Consider the following 25097-nt stretch of genomic DNA (forward strand, 5'->3'; position numbering starts at 1 on the left):
CAATACTGGAGTGTTTTTACAGCAACAGACTTCACAGGCATGTTTTAGGACCTCTGAGAGCCATATAAACTTGTCTTAAAGGGTCAAATATGTGACCTTTAAAAACCATGGTCACAGATTTTAAAGAGCACCACCTGCTGGATAAAACTGGATTAAAAAGTACACAGCATAAGCATCTGATTTCTTGTAAAAATATCTCATTAGCTTAAGAAAAGTCTAATTTATCATAACCAGTCTAGAGAAACATGTTATTGGATGATAATATAGAAATAAGTCTAGAATCATTTATGCTGAGTAAAAACAGCTGCTAAAGCCACATGCCAGTTTGACTGTTAGATAAATGTGACCCACCATAAATGTTATCTGGGACTAGAAATTAGGAATTACACATAATGTTGATGTTTTTCTTTTTGTCTTTTTTTTAGTATTTTCACAGACTTTTCCTCTCATAAATTTAAACTGAGACCAACACAGAACAGACAGCAGGAAATGATTTATTTTCTCTGCTCTTGAATTTTAAATCATTTTTCATTTACTTTATTCGTTTCTTTTAATGTGCAGGCAAAATGTAAATTCCAGTTTTGCTCCATACTTAGTTAAGACACACTAACACACATACACAGAAAATAATCAGTTTGCTTCTGAATATTTCTAAAGTGTCATTCAGTCAGAAGAAGCCATGTAGGGCAGAAAGAGACAAGTGCATCATGTAGAAGTGACCTTTGCCCTGTAGGAAAGAATGTACAGCAACATGTTAGTACTGCAGGCATCTATCAGTTTCACTTCTATTCAAACATGTCTAGTCTGATCTAAGGGGGCTAAAGAGGCAGGAGGTATGACTAAAAAAAGATCAAGTGTTTCAGGTCACACTCTGTCTTTACCTCAGGCCAGGACTATGGCACAGAGCAGCACGAGCCAATCAGGTTAGCTTGTGAAGGCCTCGAAGTCTGAGTCTGAAACAGGAAGCAGGAAATGTAAGATTTATAATTTTGAAAATCAGATTGTGCATAAAGTTAAAGGGGAATGGAGTATAGCTGCTGTATTCTGTGAAAAAAGCCAACAGCTCAGCTATTTGTCTCAATCTTTATTTGTTAATGTTCCCTTCAAACAATCTGAAAACGACATGTAGTGAAATACAGATAACAGAGGCTGGTACATACATTCATTAGAGTAAACACCTGCCTTCACTTCCCTCTAAATCAGGGGTTCTCAACCTTTTCAGCCAGCGGCCCCCAAAATAAAGGTGCCAGAGACCGGGACCCCCACTGGACCTGGAGGTGGTTGAACACAGCCATGAACATTTTAGAACAGTCATATGGAGACAAGGCCGTCCATGAGGCGGGAAAATGGGAGAACTTTCTGGGGCCCAGCCAAACTGGGGGTCCAGCAAAATCCTGGTCCATTATAAAGTTAAGCTGTGGCACATACTTATCAATCAAATAAATATCTTTTTCAGTCATTTGTGTAGTAGGTAGCTGTCTTAAAAATGTAAATCCTTTGGTTGTAAACAATTAAAATCCGTTAAAAATAGCTAAAATGGGTTTATAATGGCAAAAAAAATAATGGTATGGGTGGTGAAATTGGACATTGAAAGAGCAGAAATGGGTTACAAGCGCCAAAAATGAGATAAAAATGGCAAAAATGGGTAAAAGTGGCAAAAACAGACATATTAAGTGGTAGGAGGGGATTAAAAAGTGGCTGAAATGGTGCCAAAAATAGGTGGAAATGGGATAAAAAAAATTTATATATACTGTCAAAAAAGGGTTACTTGAGGCAGAAATTGAAAGAAATGGGTTAACTGACAAAAATGTGCATATCAAATTATGAAATGTGGCATAAAAAGTGGTAAAGAAGGGGTTAATAGTGGCAATAATGGGACAACAGAACCAACAACAGGCTGAGAGTGGCAAGATTTGGTTTAGAAGTGGCAAAAACAGGCTGAAAAAAGTGGTGAAAAGGTGTAAAGGTTGAGAAAAAATGGTTTTAAGCAGCAAAAATGTGTTAAAATTTGGCAAAATTGGTGTAAAGGGGCAACAGTGTAATTTAAAAAAGGTTCTAAGGTTTTTAAGGCATCTGGAGACCCCATCTTAGCGTCGTCCCGACCCCAACATTGAGAACCCCTGCTCTAAATACACAGCAGAGAGGAGAACTGATGCAGAGGGGACAGATTCTCTAACACCTTCTCATAGCTGTGCTGTCATTTGGCCATGGAATAAAATCTTGTGTTTAAGTTTAAGCAGTGAGAAATAAATGAGGCATTCATGAAAATACAAAATGACAACACATTTATTGTGCTTTATAAGCGGTGTTAAAAAACTGGGAGAAAATCTCACACTGCCTGTAAAAAACTCTAAGTATAAGGCTTGTTATTAAAAATGATTGTTTTACATGTTACTGGTATTTTTTTTAACCAGCAGCAGCTTAGATTACTTTGCAGCTTATTTCACAAAAACAAGTTTGACTGTAAACATTTATTAGTATCCAATAATGAATGAGTGTGTAGTGTGTCATATCTTTCTCATGCGCCCCATGTTTTACAGATTCATAGATTTGCTTTCCTGTATACAATCATTCAAATAAGTGACAATTTGTTTTTCACAGCACAGATTTCCTCAACCATATTCTCCCTCCTCCTCCACAGCTGGGCTGTAAGCCCCTAAAATTTAGAGCGCTCAGCAGGGTCCCATTACAATGAGCCAAACCGAGTGAATTACGTTTGCATAGGGCATGAATGAAAAACATTTTTACTATCCAATAACGTTGATATCTTGGATGGTCATATCATAATTATGAAATACAGCAACATGTTGGCACTCAGCATGAAATATGTACATTATTGTTGTTTAACAGAGGAGCAGATGGAAGCGTTGATGTGAGCAAATGCAGCTGCAGAGTCTCCCATTGCACCCCTACACTCCCAGTCCTCATATCTGCTCTTTTCTTCTAATAAGTGAAGTTGCACTGTAACGCTGGTGCAGACGGAAAAGGCTGGTTTTACTAAATCTTTGATTAAGATCAATTTTCTCTGACTGAGACACATCTGACACTAGCTTTGTACCGTTTCAATAAAAGTAAAGAAAATACATATCAAAGTATAAAATCACTTAGTCATAAAAGTTTGTAACTAGGGATTACAATCTGTTAAAATTCTTCATATATTCCACGTCTTACATGGGACGTCGCTTTCTATCGGCAGAGACGATTCACCATCTTTTAATATTCTAGTTAAAGTGCGTTAAGGCTAGGAGATTTATGAGCATTTTATGGCACACAAACATTTCTGATTGGAAGGGAAGGCCGCTTTTAACATGGCAGATGCATTTGCAAAGTATTTGTTCTTTTTGGATTTTCCTTAAAGTAGTTTTATTGAACAGTAAACATATTTCAGCGTTGATCAAACTATTTGTTTTCATGATGAAACTCAACTGAGAAAGTTCTGTGACCTAATCTATTGTTTGATAGAGAACAGAGTGAGGTGCACTGTCTATACATTGCTTTAGCCATAGTTCAGTTCCAGAAACTTCCATGGCAGGGTCTGAGTGACCTTTACACATCCAAAAACAAAGAGTAAATCTGTCAACACACATGGACAAAATAGTTGTACCCTTCTATTAAAGAAAGAAAAACCCCACAATGGTGACTGAAGCATGCAGTCTGGAAAAGGAACCCTTCAAACCTGAGACAGCTGGAGCAGTCTGATCTCCAGGAGACGGCCAAAATACCTGGGACAGCTGCAGAAACAGTTAACCCCGTTTTTATAATTGTCATAAAATGTATTTTTGTAATATGTAATCATTGCAATATCAATCAGACTGAAGCTGATTAAGTATAATTATAATAAGTATAATTAATTATTTTTTAAGATTTTAGATCAGAAGACAGCTCAATTCAAAGTGTTAATTTTATTATTTTATGCAGTGGTTTTCAAAGTGTGAGGCGGGCCTCCCCTGGGGGGGGCGCCACAGAGCCTCAGGGGAGGCCTGGAACCATAAACCAGAAAAAAAGGTGACTTGCTTTGCTAACCTCTGCTGTGCATGGAGCTAAATGGATAAACTTATAGTTACTATAGGGACTGTGCTATAGAGCAGTGTTACTCAACCAAAGAGCCAAATTGCTGAAAAATACCTTTGCAAGAGCCGCAATCTAAGAGATGAAAAGTGGCAAAAACAGCTGGAAGTAGTAATAAAACTAGGTTAAAGGTGGTAAAAATGGTCAAAAAGCAGCAAAAACTGGGTGAAAATGTGGAGAAAAAGTGGAAAAATGGTCAGAAAGTAGCAGAAATGGGTGAGAAGTGATTAAAAAAAAAGTGGAAAGTGACTTAAATGGGAAAAAAGAAGTCAAGAGTGGCAAAAATGGGCAAAAAAGAGGGAACAAGTGGTATGTAATGGCAAAGGGTAGTTTAAATGGGCAAAAAGTGGCAAAAAGTGGCAAAAATTGTAAAAAAAAAAAAAAAAAAAAAAAAAAAAAAAAAAAAAAAAGGGGCAACAAATGGGAGAAAATAGGAAAAAATGGGGAAAATGAAGCAAAAAGAAGATTTAAAATTGTCAAAAAAAAAAAAAGAAAAAGGAAAAAGGGTATTTAATGGCATTATAACTGAATAAGAGGGAAAGGCAGATGTTTAAGGACATTTGCAAACCAAAAAATATATTAATGTTAAAAATGTTTAAAGATTAGACATAAACGTTTGAAACGTTGTTAATTTTTTTTTTCAATTTGAATCATTTTTGTGGGTGGGGGTCCACCGAATGAATAATTTCTCCTTAGGGGAGGCTCACTCTTCCACACTTTGAAAACCCCTGATTTTTGTCATTATTTACCAGTTATAGAAATCACTGGATTGTCTCAAAAGGTTCTCAATGAAAAATAAAGTTATTTTAGTCCAAGCCAGCTTCATTAGATTATTTTCAATGATTCTGTTGAACTATAATTCAAAATCAATGTCTGATTTAAATTAGTACACTGTCATTGTTTTTATTCATTCATTCCTTCTGTCAGTTTGAAGTCATTTTAGTGACCACTGTAGGGTTTTCTTTCTTTAATTGGGGAATACCAACTATTCTGTCCACCACACTCTGCTCTTTCTATCACTTCTTTCTTCACCACATCAAAGTTCCACACCATTGCTTATTACTAATACTGATTCCAACTTTTAGCTGTGGCGATAAAAAATGATGCTCTCTCAACTTACTTTCATCAGAGAGATCTTTTGGCGAAGTAGATAAAAAAAGAAAGATTGGCAAACATGAATACATCTGGGTTGATCATAAAGTCACCGCAAAACACTAGAAACGGCCAAAGACAACCCATTTTCTCCTCTGGTGGAAACGACTGCATGGAGGCACAACACTGAGGTAAACTGTAGTAAAGGTTAAGGCACACGAACTGAATTAACAAACAGCACATCCACACTTATTCTTCTTTTTCACCGCCTCATCACTGCTCTTTTTGGCCCGCTCAGGCTCCTGCTCAGGGTTGGGGCTCTGCGCTGTGCTGCTGGCTGTTGTGGTAGACTCAGTGGAAGAATCTGATTCCCTAGTTTCCTTTTCAGACTCTGAGCTCATTTTAAACTGCCCATTCTCATCGATCACCCCTGAAACCGTGTGCTCAGTACCATCCACATTTACACTGGTGCTATTAACCACCACATGTGTGTGATTGCCACCACCTTTTGCAGCCTTGGCTTTGCCAGCACGCACAGCACCTTTTATGATGTTGGAAACGGCTGCTCTCTGCTCGGCTTCCATTTCTGACAGGCTGTACGCCAGAGCCATCTGCAGGTCTTCGTCGTCGTCATCATCGCTGCCCGTCTCAACCCCGTAGTTGTAGAAGGGCGCGGAGCTGAAAGAGCGACGTGTTGACGCGGTGTGTGAGTCAGCGGATGATCTGTTTGGGATTTTGGGCTTCTGAGGCGATTGACCGGGCTGTCCTTCTCGCCGGCTAAGCTCCAGGGCCAGGGCCATTTCATCCTCCACACCTAAAAAAATGGCACAGACACACAACTAAATCATACTGTGTACAAGAAATGTGATAAATTTATTTGATGTCATGTCTTCTCAATAATGTGGAGGGGCAGTGAGCAGAGTTGGGAAATGAAACTCTAGCATACATTCAGTCAAGAAGACTATATTCCATAAGTTTAGGAGGAAAAAGTACACGATTATTACACTCGAGTAAAAGTCCTGATGAAGACTTGTTGGAGTTGAGACGCATAGATATCCCTGTTAAATAATGGATTTTAAATGACATCAGAGTGCCAAGTCCTTGTTCTACTTTTATCCTTGCCCTCTTATCCTGAAGAACATCCTGGTTACAAAGTTTTGATACTTTTGACCCCATGTAGCTCCCATCCTCCTGTTTTCTACGTAGAAAAAAGTATTTAATCTAAAGTACTGATCATCAACTGGCGGCCCGGGGGCCATATCAGGCCCCCCGAAGCTCTCTGTCCGGCCCCCAGAAGATCATTAAATTCATAAAAGGAGGAAAACGAGACGTTGTCGCCTTGCTAAATCAACCTCAAAATTTTTGATATTGAAAAATTTTTAGAATAACATTTGATTGTTCTTTATAGAAATGTACTTGCCAGCTATTATAAGTTGAAAAAATAAAATAGGGTTAAAGTTGGGAGAAATGTTGCAAAAATGGACAGATAAAGAGGTGAGAAAGGGTTACACAGTGGCAAAAATGGGTGATAAGTGGCAAAATGGGTTGTAGAGTGGCACAAAGGAACAAAAATTGACAGGAAAAGTAGTGAAAAGAGGTTGAAAATGATGCAAAAAATGGTAAAAGCGGGAAAAGAAGTTTAAAAAATGTGTTAAAAAGTGGCAAAAATATAAGAAAAGTGGCAAAAATGGATGAAAGAGTAGCACAAAGGGATAAAAAATGCAAGAAAAGTGGTTTAAATGGGTTAAAGAAAGGCAAAAACTGGGTTAAACTATCAAAAAGGGCAAAAATAGAAAAGTAGTGTAAAGTGTTATAGAGAGGCACATAGGGGCAATAATTAGCAAGAAAGTTGCAAAAAAGGGGTTAAATAGTGGCAAAATGGGAGGAAAGTTGAAAAAAAGGTAAAAAAACTGGCAAAAATGAAGAGAAGTGGCAAATATTGATAAAAGAGTGACACAAAGTGGATAAAACATGCAGGAAAAGTGGTTCAAAAAGCTAAAAGAAAGTCCAAAATTGGTTAATGAGGCAAAAAGTATCAAAAAGGGGTTAAAAGTGTCAAAAATGAGTGAATACTGGAGTGGGGAGGGCCCATGCCATTTCTGTGGGCAGGCCTGTCTTCTTGTTGCCTGCTGCACAATAATATTTTAATCAAAGCAAAATATTGATCTCATTTTTGTTTATTTGAAAGTCCGGCCCCAGAGTTTCTACCGAGACTAAATTTGGCCCTTCTGCAAATGACTTGATGACCCCTGGTATAAATTTACTTTACATACTTTGTGACTACTGAAGAGTTGTACGGTAAAATAGGATCTTTCAGAGAATCTCCAAACATGTCTTTCAGGGGAAGCCACACCTTTATAATAAAATACAATACACAGCTAAATTAACAGTGTTAAAAGACATATGTAGTTAAATTTCACACTTTAAATGTTTCTGCAGGGTCCATTCTACATTAAGTTAAGCCACCCTCTGAAAGAAATACTTTTACAGTACAGCAGAGCTTCTGAAACTCAGGAAAATCTTTGGGAAGGTGAGTCTTCTTTATCTACACCAAAGCAGAGGCAACGTCAAAGCAAGGGAATGCATACTGATGAAGAGTATGCATCCCTTCAGAGCACTAAAGTCACACGAGGGAACTCTAACTCAGTGGATAACTTCACTCATGGTGAAAAATGTGTCTCATCAGAAATAACAACAATCCACTGGGAAAAAGACCAAAAGAATACAAGCAGACATCAGCTGTTTGGGATGTGAGGTGGAATAACTATCCCTGTGTGCTACTGTGTAGTCAACAGAGGTAGAAAAAGTACAACAATAACGTGCTCCAGTAAAAGTAAAAGTCACTCTAAAGTTAGCCGTTGCGATTGCGATTTAATGTTTGATTTTTCTTGGGTTAATCTTATGAATGTATTTTTTGAGAAATTCAAGCAATATATAATTGCATAAATATTGCATGTGTATTGACAACAATGAAACTATTTCCAAAGCATTAATCCACAGCAGCATGAATCTGAAGATGAGGGAACAACAAGCTTTAAGCTATAAAGGAGGCAGCTGGGGTGGAGGAGGTGAGGCTGGCTACCAGCTAGGCTTCATCAGTTTTATTTAGAAAGAGCTCACTATTTTTGCTCGTATTGCAAATGTGATGTCATTTGCTTTGTTTAAGAACATTATCATTTTCATTTCCCTCATTTTGATTGAGAAAAACAAACATAAAACACAAAAAGGAGGATTTTTGTAAACAATTATAAAAACATTGACACTTGAATGTTTGCATAATGTGCATAAAAACTCTGCCACTGCAAAAAATGGATTTATTAAACTGGTATTTTGACGCATCTCTAGCTAAAGAAATATTGCAACTTTTGCGATTTGAAATTTGCAGCAGGCCAGATTGCAATTTAATCTAATTTGTAATTATTGCCCAGCCCTGTTTTGCATCTAATTGTGGAGATGTTAGCATCTCCCCTTCCTGCTGCATTGAGATGAGCTCTCGGCCTGGTAAGAAAATCTGAAAGGCCACCCTGAAGTCCCAAACAATGAACTGTCTTTCAGAGGTGACTCAGCTGAAATCAGCTCCAGGGGCAGAGCTGCCTCACTGACAGGGCAGTGGCTAGCAGTCTTTGCTGGCCTTTCAAATTTCCCTGTGATAGACATGCATCTTTTTTACAAGTCTTCAACAAACTAAATGAAGAAGAAAAAAATATATATATTTTTTTAAACCATGAATAAAAAAAGGTAATATATTAGGGTCAATATATTTTAACAAAATCTGTTTATTTTGTGCAAAAAAGCCAACATTTTAAGGGGGAAAAGAAAGAAGAAGAAATCAAACTCAGTTCAGAGTTTGAAAACTTGGAAATTAACAGGAAAAAACTTGACATTTCCAAATTTACGAGAACCAAATTTTTATGCTAGAAACTCTAAAATGTAAAGTTTTAAAAATTGTAAATCTACAAAAGTGTAAAGCATAAAAATTTACAAGAAACCAAACAAAAAACAGTGATTGGATTTTCTACTTTATAATCTCAAAAATTCAACATTTAAGTTTAAGAACATTTATGGCTTTTTTATTATAAATTAATGAGTTTAGATTTTTGAGTTTTTTTCTAAACACAAACAGATCTTTATATCATTATTATTATTTTAATTATTCTAATTATCATTGCTATCATTATTATAACTATTGTTATTATCATTACTATTATCATTATTATTATTATCATCATTATTGTTATTTATTATCACTGTTATCATTAGTATTATCATTATTATTATCATTGTTATTATTATCATTGTTATCATTATTATTATTATTATTATTATTATCATCATAATTGTTATATTATTACCAATATTGTTGTTGTTGTTCTTATTATCATTGTTATCATTATTATTGTTAATATTATTATTATTATTGTTGTTGTTGTCTTTTTTTTCCTAGAGTGGCCCTAATACAGAGCTGTAATAATGGATAGTTTATACATCTTTTATTAGAAAAAGTGTTTTTGAGTCTATTATGTTGAGATTTTGTCAATGAAAACAACTGAAACTGATGTTGATTATTGGTACTGATTTTCTGTATTTATGCAAATAATTCATACATTGGCAATATGCACTTTAACCGATAAATGTTTACTCCAGTATTCAAACTCTAGCACTTTAACTCTAGCACTTTGTAATTTGATTGATTGATTGTATGATATTCATGAAATGTAGGCTTTATGAATTAATATTTGTATTTGTTTAATTTTATGAATTTAATGTTTTTTTTAATTTTGTAACCTGCCAAGGGACAACAGATGAAAATTAGCATTTTTGCTAACTCTGGTGCATTTACAGTATGTACTTCATACGTTTGTTCATTAATGTGCACTGTCCCTTTCAAATAAAATAAATAAATAAATAAATAAATAAATGCCATTCTTTTTTGTATGAATGCAGTTTTGAAGTCACAAAGTCAGTGCTCATTTTGGCCCCCCAGTAAGACCAGTCTGGCTCTGGCTCTGGTCCTGATGGGGCTCTATCCTGTTCAACATATTGAGCCACAGACTAATTCCATGCATCAGGCTTCGAGTGTTTGTTTTTAGTTAGGTGAGCTGTGTAAAAAGTATGGTATCTATTTTCATTTTCTTATGATGTTTTATCTTCCTGCTGGAATTGTTACAGCCTGTGGAAATATCTGACTGAAAATCTATTCCAGTGTCAGCTGTCCAACATTAAAAGAGCATGTTATGATATCTGTGTGACAACAGCTTCACAGTCGACTGTGACAGCCGACAAGATTAGACTGGAGAAAGTAGAAGGATAAAAAAAATAATCTAAAAACTTTATTTCCCCCACATTTTCAACTGGGATGTGTTTTTTTTTTTACCATTGATTAGGACTTTCTTCAACACCCCATCTTCTTCAATCTCTACTCTCTCCTGTCCGTCCTGCTTCGTCCTGCAGGCAAATAGACAAGACAGTGGGTGAGAAAATACAGAAAATATGTTAAAAACATGTTTGTTAAAGATAGAAAAAACAAAATTAGAAAATAATTCAAAACAAGGTTTTCTGGTGTTGGGCTGAAACCTCATATCTCTGATGGTTTTGATTCTTCTTCATACATCAGTGCTATTGGTCACCTTTACATCTGTCAGTGACCTGTTTTAACAGTGTCAAAAGATGCTTAATATCACCACTCAACTTTAAATTATTTAAAAATCCAGATTTTTTTTCATTCCATTAAAAAGTGGGAATTTTGGAGAGTCTGTAACCCTTTTACTCCTAGAGCGTCGACAACGCGCTGTTGAAGCACACTTTACATGACCATAATTGCATGACTGTTTGTGCTATCAGAAAAATTCAAACAGTTTCTGAAAGCTAAGAAACTGTGCTTTACAGCCAGCATGCGTTTTTTTTCTGTAATTTCCCCTTTTCCCACTAAGATTCTAGCATAAAGTTCCCCTGTTTTTTTTGTTTCTTCATTTTAAACTGTTAAAACACTTAACATGCAGTAAAATGTAAATAACTGCCATATATTAAAAGTTCTAAGTATTGTGGAAAAATGGGCAAAAGCACGTACTCACAGGACATTTTCTGGGCCTTTTATGGTTAAAATAAGGAAAGAGCCCAGAAACTCAGTTTTAATTCAAACAGTTTAATAAAAACACTTTTTAAACATGCAGTACATTGTACACAACTGCCAGATATTAAAGTACTCTGGAATAATGGGCAAAAGCACTTACAAGACACTTTCTGTGCCATTTATAGTTAAAATAAGAACGTGTCCAGAGGCTCAGGAGTTAAAGGGTTAAAATGAAAATATGAAAATACAACAAATGGATCTGTTCAACATTTTCTGAGGTTAGGATTTGATATTAACTCACAATCAAAATAACAGTAAAACACTGCAGTTAGTGTTAGAAATACACCAGTACAGCAGTAACTGTTTTAACATCATTATCTACATTTAACATTTCTAATTTTTAAGACATTTCCCCACACGTGTGTGAACCTGCTGCTCTTATGCCAGGTAAACATCTGAACCTGCTCTCCATCAGCTCCATGGGGTTTGGCACAGTCCAGGCCAATAAAAAATCATTATTTTATACTCTATACTTCCAGGCTGACTAACTTTATATGAAGGCAGCGTTACGTACTTCTTTGTGGTGGTGACTTTGCCATTTATAATGCGAGTGGAGGTAGATACAGATTTGACGTTGCCCATGCTGTTCATCCCTTCAAGCCCACCCATGGAAGAGGAGAAGGAGGTAAAATCAACTGAAGAAGAGATGATCAGGAAGAGAAAGACACGTTAACTTCAGTTACAGTGCAATTATATTAACAGTTTCACATTCACAACCAATGGAGCTCATCACTTCTGAAACTGCAGGGGTAATTTAACATTTTAATTTGAGTAATGTATTTTTTATTTTTAAGTATTACACTATAGTTATCATGGCACAGCAAGCCCTAATAACAGATAAGTGTCAGATATTGCTCCACATCATTCAGCATCAGTTTCCATTAGGTATTGATTCTCTGCTCTGTTAATTTCAGTTTAATCAGAATCTATCTGGAACTTTTATTTTGACTGTGAGGAAATTAAAGTTTGTTGTTTTGTATTGATGTTCAGTAAGGAAAGTGAAAGAAAGCCAAGCAAATGTCCTGCAGGACACTCCCAGTGCATAGAAGATCACAGTTTCTCTTTCAATCTAAGCACCAGAAAGGAAAACAGACACTGGGCACTACGGTAAAAATGGTGCATCACATCCCTTTAAATTATCACATAACAGCTGTGAAAAGCTGATTTGTCTTTAACGTTCATGTTGCATGCTTTAAGAGCATGCTGCTACACTGGATTATTAGTGCTTTCCACATTGTCCTTACTATGGTATCTCAGTTTGTCTACTTAGAATTAATTCTATGCAGAATGATAAGGTGTATTTTATTTTACCTCCTGCTGAAGGAAAGGAGAAGAACCGACTGGGGCCGAGGCGAGATGACGAGCCTCCAAAGGATGAGAAGTCTTCTGGATGAGACAAAGAGAAATGATGCCGTTAAAGAACAGATGAGCCTAAAACTTTTTAATACTTCATCTTTTTCTGTTATTTAAATTTGTAACAATTCAAATGGATGTTTTCATGCCAAAAAGCTTGTTGAACTGAATTTTCCTATTAAGCAGACTAAAGTCAGAGAAAGTTTTGATGATTTGCAAACAAATAAAATAGACTGTGGTCAGTCCTGTTTTCATTTAAAAAAAAAAAATAAATAAATAAATATATATATATATATATATATATATATATATATATATATATATATATATATATATATATATATATATAACTTAAAGTACTACATAGGAAAACACTGTCTATCAAAGATAAAGACCTATGGTAGCGCCAGCACTCCCAATGCATTCCTTTTTTTAACGGCGGATAGAATTGCAACTAAATGAGACAGAGCAATATTTTTCTTTGCATATAAAACCAGAGGAGTAACACTAAGATATCACACATTCAGTGTGTCCCAGAGTTCTGTGTCCTTGCAGAAATATCTTTCCTTCTTTTGCAGAAATGTAGTAAAAAGCACACACATCAAAAACAATAAACTATAATATAACCTGGACTGCTGCCTTTCACAGCACTTCCTAGTTTATGTGATGATGTTTGATGGCGTTTTGTCTGCACGAATCCTATGGTTTTGTTTTCTTGCAGGTCACGAGTTGCACTGTTTTTAGTTTCAGCATGCTCTTCTGCAAACACATCCATGCTCTAAAGTATCCGGCATACTTAAGAGATTTGATTGCACTGTTGTAAATAGTTTAGTTTTTATAAACATGCTGTCTTTTTGCAAATTGAGCACACTTTCATTTTATCTTTGTTTATGCCTTCAATGGTGGGTCATAAAGGGTTAATGTTCCTTAGAGGTTCGGATCTTTAGGCACCTCATGAATCAATTCGATTACAATTCATTGAACTATGATTCGATTCTTGATCCATTATTGATGCATTTTGATGCACTTGGTTTTTTTACACCTCTGTTGTTCTCACTGTGACATAATATAATAAAAACATTACATTTGAGTTTAGAAAAATTATAAATTAAATGTCCAGTATCCTCTGATGGGAGATGTGTGTAAACTAAAAAGTTACATTAGCACTGAACAGCATCCTTTCCTTTGAACATTTCTGAATTAATAAACATAAAATGCCCTTTTTCACAGATGAACAACTGGTAATCTAAATCTTGCTGTTACGTGCTGCGTGTCAGAGTTCAACCTTTTGGTTCCTGCTATTCCACAGTATTAAATATTTAAATAATAACTGATAATTGATTATTGGACATTTATAAATTGATTCAGAATCTCCCACCTCAACATCATGATGCATCTAAGAACCACCTTTTTCTCCCACTTCTACAGCAGATGTTTATAATGTCATCGTTATTTAGACAGTAACTGATGGACAGTAAATGTCTGACTCACCAAAAAAGCTGGCAAAGGGGTCCTGCCCAGCGAAAAACTCTCTGAACACGTCGTCTGGGTTGCGGAATGTGAAGTTGAATCCTGGAGCAAAGTCTGAGCCGGAGGAACCTGCACAATAAAGTTTTCAGGATTAGGATGGCGTAGAGAAACCAGAGCAGAGAAGAGGTGGGGTAAAGGTAGATGAAGGAGAACATATTCAGGTCCACATTCAGTGAGAGCCGTGTAGAATCAACTCTACTCTCCCCGCCCCTTCCTGTTCTTCTCCCTGTTTGAGCTCCGTAGCGCCGCCCCTCTTCTCACGTACCTCCTCGGTAATGTGCATGTCCCTTGAATCGAATACTGACGGTGGCAAAGCTCTCGTGGAGTGATTTTGCTCCGCTTTTCCACTGAAATCAACAGCCGAATCACGGGTAAGAAAACACTTCTCCTCAGCATGAACAGATTCTACCCAGGACCGAACACCACCGTAACTCCGCCATTGTATCAACTTCTCACTGAGCTGAGAGGCAGAAGCGCACCTACTACAGCCAGTGTTGGGAAAGTTCAATTTCTACATGAACTATTTCAAAGTTCAGTTCACAAATTTTAAAATGAACAAGTTCAGTTCATAGTTCATAATTCAAAATGTTGAACTAAATTCACATTTCCAAAAATGAACCAGTTCATAGTTCTTCTTTTCCAATATGCTGCTGCGAGCTATTACCCTTAGAATACTGGCATTTCCCCATTGTTGCCACCCATTCAGTCCACACTTGCACCCATTTATTCACTTGCACATACCTTGAAAGGCTAGCCAGGTGCTTTAGTTCAATGTGCCGTTTCAGGTTTGCTGTTGATGTTGTTAATGTACGGAGATGCTTCTTGAAACCCGGCGGCAGAAGTTGGGTTTCCATTACACTTGGAAATGCGCAAAATCAAAATAGCACGTAAAAAACTGGTAATGGAAACACCTGAATTTCGAATTTTGAAAAAAACCTAAAATATCGCTAAAAGGCGCAGGCGTTTTGATATAGAAATACAGCGCAAAAGTTTAATGGAAACACTTTTTCCGCATTTACAAGTCACGGGACGTGACCTACGATGTCACATGACCAGTCACTCTGAGACAACATGGCGCTGTACGTGTAGACAGAAGAAGAGACTTCTTAGCATCATACTTCTACCCTTATACATGGCTTTTGCCATACATTCGGACTTTACCTCTGAACCATCATCCGTTGCCTTCATCTTTTGTTCAAAATTATCAAGGCAACCGCTGTAGATGTAACCAAAACCGTACCAACACACAACAGGTTCTGAGCGTCAACCTTCCCTGCAGCGGATTCACACAAGATGAGATTTTACGAGAATTGCAAGGCCTACGCCCAAAACTCCCTTCAATGGAAACGCATTCAAAGCACAATTGTACTTAATCAAAATTTAAGAAATATCGCTTTTATTTTGCGAAAAACTGTAATGGAAACCCAGCTAGAGTTTACACAAAAAGGTAAGATTTTTCCCACCTGATCATCACTGACCTTTCATAAAATTCTTTTAAGTAATCATACGAAGATGCCGTATTAATCATGGAGGCAGAGTCTGAGATAGCGCTGCTGCCTTCATTTGTTTTTGCCTCCATGCTTCGCGGTGCGACTCTGGTGGCTGGTGTTGCCAGATTGGGTGTTATCCCCTCCTCCATATTAAGGCCCGTTTACAGTGTGTTTTAGCTGGGTTTTCGCCTGGAAGACTCTATGGACATCTGGCACTCTCTTGAACAAAGTTAACTATGAGAGAGTGCCGTTCACAAACGCCAGAATGAGCGTGCTCACAATAAAGTTCATCAGGCAGAAATACAGTAGGTTCAGTTCACATTCGCCCAAAATATTACCAAGTTCATGAACAATCGTTTACTGAACTCATTCAGGCACAACACTGACTACAGCGGTCGATAGGAACACTCCCTCTGACCTGAGCCATGATTGGCAGAGAGTACTAGCCTCCTCATTGGCTGGGGCATCGTCCCTGTCTGGTTTTCCTCAAGTGAGAGTGCAGCGCCAAGGGGTGTTGCAGCAGTGTGTTATTCTATTAGATGGCTTCAATAACTAGACCCTGACGGGTTGTGTTGTTTTTTTGTGCCAGTAAAAACAAATGGCTTACTGCAGCTTTAAACGGGAGACAAACATTTAGGATAGTAGGAGGGAAAAAGCAAAGAGGGAGACTGGTAGAGACCGTCAGCAGAGTAGAATACAGAATGATTTACCTGTTTGTCTCATTCTGTCTGTTCCAAATCTGTCGTATTCTTTACGCTTACTTTCTGTCAGAGAAGAGCAAAGCAGTTTTGGGATTAAATAAAAGCACAAACAAGCTCACAGACAGGGCTGTCTCTTCTTTCATTCTGATAAACAAGAATTAAATCAAGCACGATCACACACATATAAAATATAAATATAAAGACACTGTGCTGACTTACGGTCTGATAAGACTTCGTAGGCCTCGGCCAGCTCTTTGAACTTTTTTTCTGCTTCCTCCTTATTGTCGGGGTTTTTGTCTGGATGCCATTTCAGTGCTAGTTTCCTGTACCTGAACACAAACACAAACTAAAACTTCACTAGAAAGTGCGTACATGAATAGATGCAGACATGCTGGGTTAGGGTCACTCCCATTACTGCAAACAATGGAGAGACTCAGAAAGTCAGACAAGCTCAACAGTTTTTAGGTGTAAGTTTAAGAGCTTAAAGACCCTGTAAAGTGAAAACCAAACTTTTTGTACACACATTCTAGAAATGTGTGAATCTGGTTTCTGTAAACATGTGAAAATGCTGACATCTACCTGTGACTGAATTCTGGATTTACACTGTTAGAAAGTTTTTCACATCTTTCCTGGCTGGGTTTAATGTGGGCGGGGCTAATATGTGGTCTGGTGATGACACCAGCCCACAGTCAGGAATGACTCCGCCCCTTTAAAGCTACAATCTAAAATCACAGAGCAGTTCATGTCAGACAAGATCGTATTTCTCTTCAGTGGGCGTGGCTTCAGCTCATTCAACAGACACGCCCACACCATCCTGGAGCAGATTTTACTGCCTCATTTTTCATGATTTTGAAGTTTAATTTTAGTAACTTAGAGATGTTTTATCTGACTGAAATTTGACCTGGAGGTTCATAAAACAGTGATCTGTCATACAACAAACCTAAATACAGATTTATTTTCACTTTACAGGGTCTTTAAGAAAGAGTTTAAGTAACAACACACTGAGTCCTGCTGTCTGAGTGAAACCTAAAAAGAATCTGAATTAAAATAAATATAATGTAGATAAAACTATTGAAACATGGCACCAAGAAACTAAATATTCTGTGATACACTAAATTGATTATTTAAGAAGACTGTATGTTAATTTAGTTTAGTTTATCTATTTTAACAGGACAGTGTGCAGTTACATTAGTCATTTAAAAAAATTGATGGTTGCACCAGATTTAGTGTAATGCTAATTATCCATCCATAGTCCTCACATTAAAAACAGACATATACAAAGTGCTATTAAACCGAGTTAGGTATGTAAAATACAGGTGCTGCGCATGATGTCAAATAGTAGGCATTCACTATAAAATACATACTAAAGTGAATAAAAAACATACAACACTTCTCAATGATCAAAATACAGTCAATGAGTGCAATAAGTCCATTCGATGCAGCGTTATATTCAGGCATTACCTTGTTTGAAGTGCCTATACACTCATGTTACATAATTAAATGCAGTTAACATCACAATCCTGCTATTTGATGTATGACGTCCATATGGGTAACCTCTGCCGACTAGAGTCACCCTTGGGCTCAGTGCAGACAGCACTGGCTACTAAGTATCCAGTCTTTAACGGGGCATGAAAAGCTACTGTAATCTGATATATTTTTTATATTGTCCGTGAGCCTATTCCATGCTCTGGTAGCTTTGTAGGAGAAGGCAGACCTTCTCTGTGGGATTCAACAGTCACCTATGGATGCCAACCTTAATGTTCTGCTAATCTTGATCTTATTCTAACTGAAATATAACCTATAATAATAATAATAATAATAATAATAATAATAATAATAATAATTTTAAAAGTAAAAAAAAAAAAAAAAATCAGAGATTGTCACCAACAAATACAGTCACCCATGCTTTTGCAAATACACAAACAAAAAAAGATAGACTGTTGACAATATCTTGCATTTGTTGCACGTTTACATGTTCAAAAAGGAGTAGGCAGAAGTAAAAAACTTATTTAATCCTACCCCTTGTATTACCAATTACTACAATCGAGTTTTAAATTTTTTTTTACATAATTATAATATTTACAACACTGAACATGTATTCAGGAATCAACAGTTCCTATAATATATTGACTATAATTTAAGCTACCTTCATCTTTATAAAAACAGTACTCACGCCTTCTTGATTTCCTCCTGAGTGGCAGTTTTAGAAACTCCCAGGACGTTATAGTAATCCACCATGGTTCCTCCTCTCACTTTCACTGCAAGAAAAACAGAAAAAACAGTGAACAAAAACTTTCTTCAGTAATCAAACTAATGTTGATGAAGAGTTTGGAACTCTCTGGCATCTTAAATCCAAATAAGGTTTAAAAAACAACAGCTCCAGCCTCATTATTATTATTATTATTTGGAGGGATAGGTAATGAAGAAAACACGTCTTTATAAAGCTGCACAATAAACCACAGAAACAGGAGTAAGAAACTTCATGGAATGAATATATCTTCAATATAAATTAACTGATCACAAACATAGCTTTTTATTCATTTTGCCTGTTTGGTCTTTTCACTTGGGCACAAAAGCTTGAAACCATCGTCCTCACTGTCCGATCGGCCATGCTGCACATGCAAGAATGTTTTAACTACTGCTAATCCTAAATGATTTTAATGATATTTAATGAACACTGACCCTGAGTGGAGCATTGATCTGCTATTTCTTAAAAGGGCCAAGAGTTAGTGACAACAAGGTAGTGGCTTATTAAAACCTTTCAGCCTGATAAATGTGTTTAATTCACGAGTTATTACTTATTAAATGTCTGACTGTCATTCTGATTTGATCTTTAAACAAACAGTTATATTATCTGGACTTATCCTTAACATCTATAAAAGACCAGCATGTTAAAGGAAGTGCATGCATGTGAAAGGCTCAGAATCACATTAGGAAACTTTACTCCAGTCATAAGAAGGGCGCTCTAATCCATGTGGTGCATGTTGAGTCTAAGCCAGTGGTTCTCAAATGGTTTGGCACGAGGCAGGTCAAGGTGTGCCTTGGGGATCTGGCTGGGCCCCTGAAAAACCCCAGTAATGGACCCTCCCAGTCATGATTTATTGATGATATCAGTGTGTGTGTGTCTGGCTAAAAGTTACCTCATTTTACAGCTATTATTGAGTAGAAATTGGTGTTAAAATTATTCATTCATGCTACTTTTAACCAAATTAACCAATTTTTCTACCCATTCTGCCACTTATTTTGACAACTTAAAACATGTTTGCTGCTTTTTTGGGGTGCAAGTCTTTTGGAACTTTTTGCCACATTTTACCAATTTTTGCTACCTTTTGCAGGTTTTTGCCTGCTGTTGCTATTATTTGGATATTTTTTGCCAATTTTGTCATCACTTTTTACCACCTTTTAGCAACTTTAACCCTTTTTGCCACTTTTCTGCCACTTGTAACCTATTTTATCATTATTGACACTTTTAACCCATATTTGACACCTTCCTGCTAATTTTCACTCACTTTGCTTTTGTTTGGCCACTTTTTTGTCTAATTTTGCCCATTTTTAAATCACTTTTAACCATTTTTACCACCATGTTTTGCCTCTTTTAACCCATTTTTTTGGCCCCTTATGCCAGTTGATAACCGTTTTTTACTTTGTCTTGCCACTTTTTGTCCAATTTTCCCATGTTTTTTCATCACTTTAACCAATTTTTGCCACCTTTCAGCCACCTTTTGCCCACTTTTGCCACCTCCAGTGTGCTGGGCCCCAGCAAACCTCTCCCCATTATTCCCCCCTTATGGGCCACCTTGACTGTTATTTTTTAAAAAGTCTATTTTGTACTGATATGGATATGGTGTGCCTTGAGAATTTGGATTCAACCTTAGGTGTGCCTTGGGCAGAAAAGGTTTGAAAACCACTGCTCTAAGCCATTCATAAAACATGGTTTCTTTTCAATTGACTATGTATGGAAGACAATTAGGGCCACTGAAGACAAAAATTTGAAACACACCATTTTTTTTACGTGTAAAACAAAAGTCAGAATTCTGATGGAGAAGCATTTTGGGAAGGTTCCCCACTGTTTGAAGTTTTCTCCGTTTGTGGATAATGGCTCTCACTGTGGCCTCAGAAATGTCTTTCTAACCCTTTCCAGACTGAAAGAGGTCTTTGTTTCTTTCTGACTTTAACCTCAAAATTCTGACCTTTTCCTCATAAGTGAAAAAAAAAAAAAACGTGTCTCAATTATTTTTTTCGGTGGCATTAATCCTCTTCCTTAAAAATGTGATGGAAATTTTATGATTTGTCATGGTCCAGGTTTTGATTTACTATGTTCTTGAGTTCCCCAGTGTTTTTCTGTGTTTATTCTTTGTATTTTGTGCTTTATGTAGTATCGTGTTCCAGTGTTTAGTTATTCTTCATTTTTTGTATTGTTCTAGTGTGTTTGTAAATCCTTGTGCCTCCCTGTGTTTGAGTTTACTGTCATGATCCTGATTTTGTTTAGTTATTAGGTGTTTTATGTGGCCTTTGTGTTTCTAGGGTGTGTTTCTATGTGTAGTTCTAGTGGTTTTGTAATCCTTTTACCTCCGTGTCTGAGTTTCTCTCCTTGAGTTGTGTTCTTTGTATTCCCTTTGGGTGTTAGTTTGCTGTCTTTGTATCCTGCTGTGTTTTTAGTGTTTCCTTATTGTAGCTTCTAGTGTACTGTTTAGTTGTCTTTGAGTCTGTGTGCTCCTTGTGTAGTGTTCCATGTTTCCTGTTTCATTTTGGAGTTGCCTTCCTTTGTGTAACTCCAGTTTTGCTTCCTGCCTCAGTTTCCCTCCTCTGTGATCGCCCTCACTAGTTTCACCTGAGTCTCGTTTACCTCACCTGTCTCTCCTTGTCTAATCACTACCTGTGTATTTAGGTTCTGTGTTTCTCCCTGTCTTTTGTCAGTTCATTGTTGGCCGTCTGACATTTGAAGTTGCTGCTGGTGTTATTCCTCAAGTCTTCGTGTTTTCAGAAACCTTTCGTTACCTGGATTATTTTTGTAGATTGAAGTCGTTTTTGTTAAAGTTTTTTTTCTTGGATTTTTGTTAATTATATTTTCACTTTGATTTATCTGCAACTTTGGTCCTCCGTTTTGAGTTTTTCAACAGTCATGACAGATTTTATTCATTAATAACGTACCAGCAGATGTTAGCTTTGGTTTAACAGTTCATTATAAATTTGGTGAAATATTATTCCTATACATCATATAAAATCAGTACATCCACAGATAGGAAGACTTCTGCTGATATGTAGTCTACAGAAATCTGATATCAGCTGTGAAATATCGGTACTGAACTTGTGACTTCTGATGACCTGTACAGCCAATGTGTTGGCTATAAAAGTCTCCCTGTCTCAGCTGTAGATGTAGGCCATACAGACAAATAAGTTAATAATAATAATAATCATAACTTTATTTGTATAGCACCTTTAAAAACAGAGGTTTGCAAAGTGCTTTGACTATAAGCACAAACACAAATAAAACAAAGCATCATCATAACACAAGCAAAGAACATAACAAGACAAAACCACATCAACAGGGGAACCCATGAAAGATAAAGCCAGCAAAGTAACATCAGAATCATCCTAGTGGACCCATTACAGAGCCTGAAGACATGACAAGGTGGAAATACAGTATGAAATTAGTAAAATTAAAGACCAAGTATAAAAACAAAACTAAAAACTCAGAATAACCTAGACAAATCCAGGCAACACAGGAACCCAGCTACATAAAAAAGAGACCTAAGGACCAGAGATGTAAGAACAATAAAATAATAAGAGGAGACAAAAAGGAAGGAAGGAAGTTAGTAGAGTTGGATGGACCAACAGACCTATGTCAGCTGAAGACTTTTTCTTTATTCATCATCATCCCTTAAACTTTAAAGTGTGTTTACAGGACGAGGATTTGTGAATTCATTTATCCACAAACTTTAAATTGTGCATTTAAGGACTGATGTTTTAGGTATGAGCTACATTTAAATAACAGTATCAGCTAAAATTGATGGTAAACATCGGCAAAAATAAAATATTGTGCATCCCAAATGAACAGAGCTTAACAAATGTATCAGACCAGCTGTCATATCTGTCTCAGAGACCATCCAGCATCATGAAGTGCTTTAATGCGGACTCTTTCATTTTCAGTCAGCTCTCCACGTTTCACCATGTTGAACAGGAATGAGGAATTTCAAACTAAATTCACCCAAATGTGAGTCGGCTCACTGGGCTTCTCTGACAAGTCAGAAATGAATCAAGCATAACATTCAAGCACTAAAACTCATTTTTCTCTTCAGGAATGACAGTAAATAACTATATTATAACTATATATATTGACATATTAATCAAGAAATATTAACGTGCTTTACTATTTTTTCAGTTTTTTGTAAATCAGTCATTTTGAAAATTCATGGATAACAATAATAATTCTATTTTAGCATTAAAAATATCATCTGGGTTAGAGAGCTTCTACATGTTGGTGTATTAACCGTTGCACAAACATCAAAATGATTTCTGTAATTACCAATGCTGTTAATTTAGGGCAGCTGTGGCAGAAACCTGACTGTGGTTAGGGTTAGGGTTAGGGTGGGCTGATACATTTGATAAACACTGTACAGTATTAGACACCAGTTAAATATGGTAGCCGTTGGCATGGCAACATGACCTAACGGTCAGTCACACAGTCATTAGTCATGCTAACCACCATGCTAACCCCATTAGTCCACAGTAGCTCAGGTTCTGGTGGGACTTCCAGACTGAAAACGACTGAAGTTAACTTCCTACGTCCCCTCAGGAGCAGCCGTGCTCACACTGGTGTGACTACTCTGTTATTTCTAGAGTCATGGCCTCTGACAGCTGCTGCTGACATGACCGCAGGCCTACGTCAACTTAGAGCAGCGCATCAGAGCCACTGAACACACGCACGTTCACCTGACATGAGAACACAGGTGGGCCTTTAGGTGACTTTATTTCATATTTCTGTTGCCAGCGTTTGTCTGTTAACTATCCTGGTAAAGTTACACATCTATGACCATCGGGGGCGAGTCTAACTTCTACCAGCTAGCCAAACTGTACTCACCGTGACGCTAATGTACGGTCGGTGGTGTTCCGCTGGGCTAGCAGCGATGAATTAGTCAGACCGGGGTGGTCCAGGAATGCGCCCCCTCCTCTCTCCGTGACAGCCGCACAGCCACCCTCCTCCCTCAGCCTTCCTCTCCACCGCCCTGGTACAGTATGTCCGCAGACTACCGTTACGCCTCTGCGGTCTAATGAACGGACCCCGCCGGGGAAACTAGCGGACTGTAGTCCCGTATCTGTGGTCCCGTTTAGCTGCACGCGCGACGTCACTCCCGACTCAGAGAGGAAAACAGAGCGTCTAGAACATGCCAGCGCTGTGACGTCACGAGACCAGCCGTCTCAGCGCCAGCCTGTTGCTCAGTGATAACATAGAGCACAGGTGTCAAACTCCAGGCCCGGGGGCCGAATCCGGCCCCTGGAACAGTTAAATCCGGCCCTTAGATGATCAGATATTTCCGTTCCAACTGTCCCATCAGTCTGAGGTCTGCAGATTTAACTCAAGTATAAAAATGTGAACTTATCCTGATGATTTAAGATTTCTTTTTAAGTCATAAAATCTGAAAAAATAAGGAGTAAAAATATTTAGATAAGAAGTCAGGAATGTGGGAGAAGAAACTAATTTGTGTTTTAATTTCACATTTTCAATGTAGCATCTCACAATCAGGACTCAAATGTAGGATTTTAACTTTTAATTTCATACTTTCAGCATTTACACTCATAATTTTGACTTCTCATAGAATATTTGGAGCTTTAAGATTCATAATTAAAAATTTTTGAGTGATATTTTGACCTTTTAAACCAGTTATTTTATATTTTATCTCATATTTTCAACTCCAAAGTTTGACTTCATAATCCCATAGTTTGACCTTTTAGGCTCGCAATTTAAAATTTTGAATCATGTTTTGACTTTTAATTTCATGATTACAATTTGATTTCATATTTTGACCTTTTAAACTCATGATTTTGACTTTCTTTCTAATATATTTGCCGTTAAAAAAACATTATTTTTCAGTTTTAATTTCATGTTTTGACCTTTTTGAACTAATACATTTACTTTCCTCAGATTGTGAGCCTCTACATTTATCTATTTGATTTATTAGTTTATAAAACATTCATACCTGACTGTATCTAATACTGGGATAGCTGACCTCTTCCCTCTGATATTAAACGTTTTAGTAGACCACTCCTCCCTGTTTCTATTATAACTATCCTGACCTGTTGACCCGGATGCTTCCCAAAGAATATCTCTCTTTTAGTCTTCGTGCTATTCAAGCTATTAATATTAAGTGCTGTTACATAATAGTACATGTGGTTAATAATTCCTCCAGTAGGCTACTCTAGGGCAGTGGTTCTCAACGTTGGGGTCGGGACCCCATTTGGGGTCACGAGACACTTAGAGGGGGTCTCCAAATGACCTAAAAGAATTAAGAATATTTTTTAAATGACACTGTTTCCACTTTACACTAATTTTGCCAAATTTTAACCCATTGTCCTTATTTTTTCCCACCAAGATTAAACACCATTTTTGCCCTTTTTTAACCTTTTCCACCGCTCTTTTCCATGTTGTTTTTCCAATTCTAAACCGATTCTTGCCACTTAACCCTAATGTTGACTCTATTATTGCCACTGTGAACCAATTTTATGCCCAATTGT

At 37.0% G+C, this 25097-nt stretch overlaps 1 protein-coding gene across 5 annotated transcripts; it reads right to left on the bottom strand.

The window, feature by feature from the left end:
• Positions 1 to 521: 521 nt before the first annotated feature.
• Positions 522 to 23832, bottom strand: dnajb2 (DnaJ heat shock protein family (Hsp40) member B2). 5 transcript variants are annotated; one of them, XM_041807055.1, is made up of 11 exons: positions 23446 to 23826; positions 18538 to 18622; positions 16584 to 16693; positions 16374 to 16427; positions 14135 to 14242; positions 12602 to 12673; positions 11805 to 11925; positions 10535 to 10605; positions 5702 to 5974; positions 882 to 953; positions 522 to 727 (listed from the first exon to the last, which is right to left on the bottom strand). In XM_041807055.1, the coding sequence occupies exons 2-10, from the start codon at positions 18600 to 18602 to the stop codon at positions 925 to 927; spliced, it is 903 nt and encodes a 300-aa protein (XP_041662989.1). In that variant the 5' UTR covers positions 18603 to 18622; positions 23446 to 23826; the 3' UTR covers positions 522 to 727; positions 882 to 924. The 5 variants fall into 5 exon arrangements, with proteins under 5 accessions (XP_041662989.1, XP_041662988.1, XP_041662990.1 ...); XM_041807054.1 differs by having other exon boundaries at positions 12602 to 12676; positions 23446 to 23821; XM_041807056.1 differs by lacking the exon at positions 16374 to 16427 and having other exon boundaries at positions 12602 to 12676; positions 23446 to 23824.
• Between the last annotated feature and the right edge of the window lie 1265 nt (positions 23833 to 25097).

This window comes from Cheilinus undulatus, linkage group 15, assembly GCF_018320785.1.
Source record: "Cheilinus undulatus linkage group 15, ASM1832078v1, whole genome shotgun sequence".
Lineage (NCBI taxonomy): Eukaryota > Metazoa > Chordata > Actinopteri > Labriformes > Labridae > Cheilinus > Cheilinus undulatus.

What these genes read in the sequence shown, in the direction of transcription:
- dnajb2 (XM_041807052.1), bottom strand. Translation starts at nt 18,602, where the DNA reads ATGGTGGATTACTATAACGTCCTGGGAGTTTCTAAAACTGCCACTCAG. An exon ending in CAGGAGGAAATCAAGAAGGC is followed by an intron (nt 16,694 to 18,537) that starts GTGAGTACTGTT and finishes GTTTGTGTTCAG; the next exon opens with GTACAGGAAACTAGCACTGA. An exon ending in CTCCTTTCCTTCAGCAGGAG is followed by an intron (nt 11,926 to 12,601) that starts GTAAAATAAAAT and finishes TCTCTTCTTCAG; the next exon opens with TTGATTTTACCTCCTTCTCC.